Source organism: Setaria viridis, chromosome 7 (genome assembly GCF_005286985.2).
Source record: "Setaria viridis chromosome 7, Setaria_viridis_v4.0, whole genome shotgun sequence".
Taxonomy (NCBI): domain Eukaryota; kingdom Viridiplantae; phylum Streptophyta; class Magnoliopsida; order Poales; family Poaceae; genus Setaria; species Setaria viridis.
The window spans coordinates 2,692,998-2,701,813 of NC_048269.2; the positions used below are offsets into that span (position 1 = coordinate 2,692,998).

The 8,816-nt window shown below is 42.4% G+C and overlaps 1 protein-coding gene across 1 annotated transcript; it reads left to right on the forward strand.

The window, feature by feature from the left end:
• The first annotated feature begins 1,382 nt into the window (after nt 1-1,382).
• LOC117863693 (protein transport protein SEC24 A) lies at nt 1,383-8,816 on the forward strand. Its single transcript, XM_034747503.2, has 13 exons — nt 1,383-1,533; nt 1,669-2,667; nt 2,750-2,888; nt 4,684-4,874; nt 4,978-5,085; nt 5,224-5,427; nt 5,565-5,796; nt 5,887-6,036; nt 6,132-6,288; nt 6,907-7,034; nt 7,129-7,451; nt 7,810-7,995; nt 8,145-8,816. The coding sequence occupies exons 2-13, from the start codon at nt 1,681-1,683 to the stop codon at nt 8,370-8,372; spliced, it is 3,033 nt and encodes a 1,010-aa protein (XP_034603394.1). The 5' UTR covers nt 1,383-1,533; nt 1,669-1,680; the 3' UTR covers nt 8,373-8,816.

Below are 8,816 nucleotides of genomic sequence, written 5' to 3' on the forward strand. Positions count from 1 at the left end.
CATACCTATATATCATTTTGTTTCAGAAAATGTTGGAGTTAACATGTCATGAAAAATATCGTAAACATCACGGTGGTAAAGAGTTGGGTGATGTGATTGGTGGATGAGAAATAGTAAAATATGACATACTAGGTTGCAGAAATGTAAGTTCTTTTCATACCATTATTTGTTCATTACATATCCTTTGTGGTCCTAATACTGAGTGCTTTGCAGTTTCTTTTGCCATGGAAGTATGTCAATACCTACCTGCTTTATGTACTCGACATTAAGCGGAAGAAACTTATTATGATTGAAACGTGCATATCGAAAAAGTGAGTAAATATGCTTTGTTGTACGTTCCTTTGTAATTTTACAATATACGATAAATCCCATCACACGAGAGCTTAACTTGAAGTAAGCACTTATCTTACTTACAGGATGCTATAACGATGCGGCACAACTTCTTCATCGATCTTCTAGCGCACGAAGCGAATGCCTGAAGGATAAGACTACCAGGCATTGTAAAACATTTCCTTTGGCGCATCACAGGCAAAGAAATAGGATAGATGGGGGGCATTTGGATGACCTGTATTCATACTTGTTCTACATGATTATTGTCCTGCTGAATCCAATCTTAGATAATATACTTATTTCATATTTATACATGTTTTATATTTTTATTATCCCGTTGAATCTAATGTTTTGCAATATAAAAAATTTGGTTGCCCGTAGCACGATTCTAGTATGGGTTCTATCGGAGATGCTCCGAGGATCGCCGCATCCACATTAACAACGAGGAGGTTAGGAGGAAGGCGTGGACCCACATATAATATGTGCACGAAAGGTGTCGTGGCGCCGTATGCAGTGATGTAGCTAGAATTTAGAGCAAGAATGGTTTATTTAGAAGTAATGGGCCAAAGTATAAGGTGGTTCATATACAACCTTTATGACATTAGACAACATCTTATTGTAACCGGGCCGAATGCTATAGTGTGGTCCGTGGCCTAAGGTGCCACGGCACCGAACATGTGAGAAAAACAAAAGAGAATTTGTTTGCTTGGCTCGGAGGTTATGATCGCTCGACAAAATCTTTTTTACTAATATGTTTGAAACTTCTGTTAAAATAAAATTTGTTTGGTGTTTCATTCAAAAAATGGTGTATTAGAATTCATTGAATAAATAATAGCCCGCTTTACTAAACTTTATATATTTTGTTTTCTTGTCGTTAATGACCACGCATCCATAAAATAGCATCTAACAAGCACGGCGTGCAATCACTAAGGGCGACCACAATTACATACACATCCGGAAAAATTTGATTTAAAACGGTGCACACGAACGATTTTCCGTCGAATTTGACTGAAATCGTTTTTGGGATAGAAGATCGCAGCAGGGGAGGCACCACGCACCGGGCGGGCCTCTCTTCTCCCTCGTCGTCTTCTCTTTTGTTCGTTTTAACCCTCGCTCGCGTCCCCTCCTCCGCATCCGGCTGCTGCCCCCGCGTCTGCTCCGCCCCCTCGGCGTCCTGGTCGCCGCCTTGCCGCTCCGATCCCGGTACGCCCTCACCCCCGAATCTCACCGCTCTCGCCAGATCCAGCCGCGCCGGCGGGATCCGATCGGGAAACACGCGGATCACGCGCATACAAAGCTCTGATCTCATCTCGCTTCCGCCGCCGCCCGATTCTGCAGGTGTTCGACGCGATGCAGCCGCCTACGGGGAACGAGAGGCCGCCGCCGCCCGGCCGTCCTGTCTCAGCGTTTGTGCCCGGCGCAGCCGCCCCGCCGCCGCCGTTTGCCGCCGGTGGCCCGTTCGTCCCGCCGCCGAGGCAGGGAGTGCCGCCGCCTCAACCTGGCTCTGCGGCACCCCCTTTCGTGGCCGCGCCGCCCGCGGCAATGGGTGGGTTCAGGGGTCCACCTCCGTCCCAGGGTCCCTTTGCTGCCGCGCCACCGCCTCAGCGGCCTTTCACTTCCGCGCCGCCGCCTCAGGGCTCCTTTACCACCGCTCCACCGCCTCAGGGCCCCTTTACCACCGCTCCACCGCCTCAGGGCCCCTTCGCCTCCGCTCCACCATCTCAGGGCCCCTTCGCCTCCGCTCCACCGTCTCAGGGTCCCTTCGCCGCTGGCCCACCGCCTCAGGGCCCCTTTGCTGCCGCACCAGCACCTTTTCGCCCCCCACCATCGTCCCTTGGGCAGCCACAATCTCCCACGCGAGGTGCTTTGCCTCCTCCACCGAATTACGCGAGGCCGCCACCACTACAGTCCCAAGGGTTTTACCCCGGTGCACCGCCTGCGAACCCTCAATTCCCAAGACCAGGATTTCAACAGCCAGTGCAGACTATGCCGCCCCCTCCAATGGGACCTACTGCCACGTTTGGTAACCAGGCGGCATATCCGAGTGCTGGGCCTCCAGTCGGAGGCACACTCCAGAGCTTAGTGGAGGACTTCCAGTCATTGGCACTGAGTTCAGCGCCGGGGTCACTTGACCCTGGTGTTGATGTAAAGGGGCTGCCAAGGCCATTGCATGGTGATGAGGAGCCAGTTAAGCTTTCGGAGGCATACCCATTGAATTGCCACCCGAGGTATTTCCGGCTGACAACCCATGCGATTCCGGCATCTCAGTCATTGGTCTCCAGGTGGCATTTGCCCCTTGGGGCTGTGGTTCACCCTCTTGCAGAATCACCTGATGGGGTAACAAACTATTAAGCTCGTGTTGTTTCTCTTCTCCAGCAAATGGGCTCTTTCCTTGACATGCTTGTTTCCCATTTCTTAGGAGGAAGTGCCGGTTATCAACTTTGGGTCTGCTGGTGTCATCCGCTGTCGAAGATGCAGGACATATATAAATCCTTATGCAACATTTGCAGATGCTGGAAGGAAATGGCGCTGCAATCTTTGCACCTTGCTCAATGATGGTAATATCCTGAACTTCAGCTTGAGTACCAGTTTGTGTGTTATGATTTATGAAATGGCTGAAAAGGACCATACTGGTACACAAAAGACAATTCATGTCTGATTACTTTGATTTCAACCAGCCATCATATCATTCCCCAAAAAGGTGTAACTGTATATGCCATTTTGTGGTATGTATAAGAAGATTATTTCACTACTTTGAAATTTGAATGACACAGTTTGGATTAATAAACTACTAAGGACCTTGGATGCATAAACTACTAAGGACCTTGGACGCATAAACTACTACGGACATTTCCTCAACTTCCCTTCTATGTTGTCCTACTCTGAACAAGCACTATAATTTGTAATGTAGGGAAAAACACCTAGTAAGGGGGAAAAATCATGATGTAGAACTGTTTACTCAAAAACTGTACTGTAGGATTAGAAGGTGAAACATTCTGGCCATGCTATGGAGGATGTGCCTTGTTCTATTTAGCAGCATCCCACAGCCAGAGAAGCAAGCCCTTTTTTTTTTAATCCTGAAACACGTGGCAAGGAATTCATATATATTTTTTGAAAATGTTTAATTTGTAATCAACTTTTCTTTTGCTGTTATTCAGATGGTAACGGCTGCTGTTCCTATTAAAACATTCTGTGGAAAAAGTTCCAGTTCCAGTGAGAAAGAAAAGCAAAAACCATTTAGGATTTCTAGTAAAATTAAGCTTGGTTTGTTTCCAGTTGATGTATAGTTTCTTGAGATTCAGATCAGGAATTCCTATGGCATAGAAAGTCCCTAGGATCTAATCTGTTTGAACTTATTTATTTCATCAGAAAACTTATCTATTGCTGCAGTCTTGAGAGATGAGAAGGGTCATCTATCTTAGAACATCATGCCACTGACACAGTTCTGGTAGTATTTTGTTTCAAGCCTGTTAAATATGATAGTTGGGGTGATTATCTTGCAGCATATTCTTTTCCTATTATCAATTGTAATGAGACAATAGGCACATTCACTCCTGTAACCTTGATGGCTGGGACAATAGTTTGCTGCTACTAGAGATGACAGGTAGTAGGATTTCAAAGAAATGCTTGACTCTTTGTGTGTTAATGCTAGTCATTATGAGTTTTCTGGATTCAGTGTTGGAGTTTTGGGACTAAGTACAGCAGGGGCTAGACACAAAATCCAATGAATTCTGCAGAAATTAACTGGTTGTTTTCAAGACAATTCAAATAACTAACCGTATACCTAAGGGGGAAAAATGCAAATCATACTTTAACCTCGCCGTTGATCTTCAGATTGCACCCTGAACTATCAAACCAAGTATTTTTCATCCTAAACTTTACAATGTCATTCAAATAACGGGAGAGCATGGCCTATGGTGGCCACAGGAAGCTCCAAACTGGGCTAGCCTGCCTTTCTATAGGATTCCTTTATCCCAGCTATGCTTATCATCGTTGGCTAGCATCATTGACTTTCACATTATGCTCATCCTAGCTTGACGTGCCTTCCACAGTGATGGTCATGTATTTTAGGATGTATTTTGAAACCAAAGGAGTTAGATCAAGCATGCTATAGTTGTGGTATCGCTTCTATGCAAGATGTATTTTTTTTGTTGTTGTATCCTTCATGATTGTACAAGAAAAGAAAAGGATTGTATATCAGTTAGTCATCAGGCTTAACTATCATGCATAGAAATAGCGCTGGAAGACAAAAGACTCTTCTGTCATACAATCTTTATTCTGGTGCTATATAATTCCCCAGCAATGTTGTCACACGAACTGCTTTATGAAAAATCGGGCTTTCTTTTCCTGCAGTTCCTGGAGAGTACTTTTGTGCTCTTGATGCTAGTGGCAGAAGGTGTGATAATGATCAAAGACCTGAACTCTCTAAGGGAACAGTAGAGTTTGTTGCTCCAACAGAATATATGGTGCGGCCACCAATGCCACCATCATATTTCTTTCTTATCGATGTGTCAGTATCTGCAGTTCGGAGTGGGTTGCTTGAGGTATCATTTTATCTGTATGTTTATTTTTTTAATCTTTCTGAGCACCATCTTTATTTTTCATCCTTAACAACTCACAATATTACTGTCCATGTGCTTTTTTTAGGTTGTTGCAAAGACAATCAAATCATGCCTTGATGAACTTCCAGGCTTTCCGCGAACACAGATAGGATTCTTAACCTTTGACAGCACTTTGCATTTTCATAACTTCAAGGCAAGCCCTACATCTCTTACTTAGTCGTTCTTCAACTCAAACTTGCACATTTTGTTTCGCAATGCCTCACTATTTTTGCATGTCGCATTCAATTCATGTGTCATACTGAAATGGCCTTTATTTTTCTTTTTGTACCAGTCTTCTTTGTCACAGCCTCAAATGATGGTTGTTGCTGATTTGGATGATGTTTTTCTGCCATTGCCTGATGACCTCTTGGTTAATTTGGTCGACTCCAGACATGTTGTTGAGTCATTTCTTGATAGCTTGCCAAATATGTTCCATGACAACCTAAATGTTGAGTCTGCTCTTGGTCCGGCACTTAAAGCAGCTTTCATGGTTATGGTATGATTCTTATTTCTACTCTATTCATATTATATTTGAATTTGAGAATTATTATTAAAATACAGTTTAATAATTCCTATATACCTTTATTGCCTTAGTTTGCACTAAATCATGGACAATTGTGCATCCCTTTGTAGAGTCAAATTGGGGGGAAGTTGCTTGTCTTCCAGAGTACATTGCCATCTCTTGGTATTGGACGTTTGAGACTTAGGGGAGATGATGTTCGTGCATATGGAACTGATAAGGAGCATACTCTGAGGGTGCCAGAAGACCCCTTCTACAAACAGATGGCTGCTGAATTTACGAAAAATCAGATTGCTGTGGACATATTTTCTTTCAGCGAGAAGTACTCCGATATAGCTTCCTTAGGTGATAATTTGCACACAGAATGTCAGAATTAATGTACCTTAGCTATTTTTGGCCGTGCTATATTTCTTATGCTATATATTAAATCTGTAGGATCTTTGGCAAAATATACTGGTGGCCAGGTGTACCATTATCCATCGTTCCAGGCAGCTACACACGGGGATAAACTTAAACATGAGCTTAGTAGAGACCTTACACGAGAGACTGCCTGGGAATCTGTTATGCGCATCAGATGTGGAAAAGGTTCATGCACAGCACAGCTACATTTATCTTCATTTCCTAATTTGTCTCTGGTAGTTTATGATTGGAATCTAACCCTCATAGCATCTGTTTTTTAGGGGTACGGTTCACAACCTATCATGGTCATTTCATGCTAAGATCCACAGACCTGTTAGCCCTTCCAGCCGTTGACTCTGATAAAGCTTTTGCAATGCAACTGTCGCTAGAGGAGACCTTAATGACCACCCAGACTGTATACTTCCAAGTGGCATTGCTGTATCCTTTCCTTTCAATTTGATTTTGTACTACTCTTAATGTTCTTCTGCATATCACTTTATTTCAGTGCGGATTTTTTTTTGTTGTAGATGACAATTTTAACATCACACACTCCTTCAAATGGTCATTAGCAAAAACCTGTTTGGATAGCAATTAGTTTGGTGATAGTGCAGCATCTAATGGGAAGTACTGTAAAAACTATTTCTGAATGCCTAAACTGAAAATGCTAAACAATCGGTTGCCCATTTTTTGACCAAATAGTGGCCTACATGACTGTTTAATCATGCTAAACGACTTTTTAACACGTTTGGCGGCCATTTTTTTTTCTCGAACACGCAGGAGAGCTGCGTATCAATATATTAAGAAGAGGAGGGTTTAAAGAAAACCCAAAGTTTGGCGGCCATGTAGGGATCACATGCGGTTTCATCAGCCTAAATGGCTGTTTAGGGGAAAATGATTCTGTTGTTGCCCTGATTTTTTTTGGGTGTATTCATACTCCCCCACAAGATGTTGTTAGCTGTTTGTTGCACATGATGCACATACTTCTTGTTCCTTTTTTTATATTTTTATAATATTATCCATGCATGTGATGCTTGTTCCGTCCTTAACCACCACTAGATACACATCCTCCTCTGGTGAAAGGCGTATCAGGGTCCACACAGCAGCTGCACCTGTGGTCACAGATCTTAGTGAAATGTATCGTCAAGCAGATACTGGCGCCATTGTGTCATTATTGGGTAGAATTGGTTAGTAACATATAGATGCCCTTCCTCTTTTAAAATTTCAATATACACATTATATGCTTATTACATAGTTTTACTAATTATCGCAATCCTGCAGCGGTTGAAAATTCACTGTCTGATAAGCTGGACAGTGTCCGACAGCAATTACAGTTAAAGCTTGTGAGAAGTTTGAAGGAATACCGGAACTTATATGTTGTACAACACCGGATAGGAGGAAGACTGATTTTTCCAGAATCTCTAAGATTTTTGCCATTATACATCCTGGCCATCTGCAAATCTCTTGCTCTCCGTGGAGGTTATGCAGATGTCTCTCTTGATGAACGATGTGCTGCTGGTTTCAGCATGATGATATTGCCTGTAAAAAAGCTGCTCAATTTCATTTATCCTTCTCTATACAGAGTTGATGAAGTATTAACAATGGTATGTTGTTTCTTCCCACTAAGCTAATTTGTTTGCTTGTAATCAGTGTGTTATTTGTAGATTTGCCACATCCAAAGCACTTCAAATTTGAGATGAACAAAAATGATAGTATGGTTAGTGCACACGATCTGTTTAGTCTGTTGAAATAATTTCATAAGTCATTAGTTATCATGCTTTTAGAATGAGGTTTTTTGATAAATTAAAACGTGATACTTCAGGAATTATTAGCATTAATTGAGTTATGATATATCTATTTGGTCAGTTATTTTCCTGGTGTCTGTGAAGTCAAGTATGTCATTTCTGTGTGGTTTAGGCAAGTTTACCAAACACTAATCAAAACTATCTTTGAGTTTTGCAGGAACCAAATAAGATTGATGGTTCACTGCAGCGATTGCCATTAACAATGCAGTGTTTAGATACAGGAGGTTTGTACCTCCTTGATGATGGATTCACTTTCCTAGTGTGGTTAGGTAGGATGCTCCCACCTGAACTTGTGAACAACATTCTTGGAGTCAGCTTGGCAAACTTTCCTGATCTATCAAAGGTAATCCTCTTTTACATCTTTGTTCGCTTAAACAAAGTTATTTTTACATTCTTCCCTGTGAATTGCCAATTTTATGAAAAATCACGGTAAATGTGTAGTATACCACATGATTTGTGTTTGCATGTGCACTAATGTGGGGTACATTGCAGATTCAGTTGAGAGAATGTGACAACGAGTTCTCAAGAAACTTCATGAAAATATTAAGAACCCTGCGGGAGAAGGATCCTTCTTATCACCAGCTAAGCCGTGTGGTGCGACAGGGTGAACAGCCAAGAGAAGGCTTTCTGCTTCTGTCTAACCTTGTTGAGGACCAGATGGCTGGAACAAGCAGCTACGTCGATTGGATACTGCAAATTCACCGTCAGACACAAAGCTAATGACGATGAACGAACAGGAAGCGATGCTTGAAATTTTTGCCTTGGTGTAAACTGCTGCAGAATGTAGATTCAGTTGCTGCCAGTTCCTAATCATTCTCGCAACACCATCCCGGATCTAATTCGCAAGCCAGTGGTCCAGTATGTCGTCCTGTAAGCAGCATTTGACTGGCAAACAAAGCTTTTACTGTTAATATTTGTCCTTGTGATTATTCTTTTTTCCAGAGTGAGAATACAGCTGCTGTATCAGAATAAGTAGGCAACAGATACCGTGGGTATATTATACAACTGGGGTCGTATAGTGGCCTGCGCGTTTCTTAATCTTGTGTTCTTAAATGTTAAGAATTCTAGTCGGATTCAGTTACTTAGCATTTGGAAGTTCATTGTGTAAACTCATTTTTGGCTATTATTAGTCTTTGTAATAGGAGAGCTCTCTGTTAACCTTCA

Bases quoted from the DNA above. Each gene is read 5' to 3' on its own strand.
- LOC117863693 (XM_034747503.2), top strand. From the start codon at position 1,681: ATGCAGCCGCCTACGGGGAACGAGAGGCCGCCGCCGCCCGGCCGTCCT. The intron at 4,875-4,977 runs GTATCATTTTAT...TGCTTTTTTTAG, and splicing joins TTCGGAGTGGGTTGCTTGAG to GTTGTTGCAAAGACAATCAA. The intron at 7,035-7,128 runs GTTAGTAACATA...GCAATCCTGCAG, and splicing joins GTCATTATTGGGTAGAATTG to CGGTTGAAAATTCACTGTCT.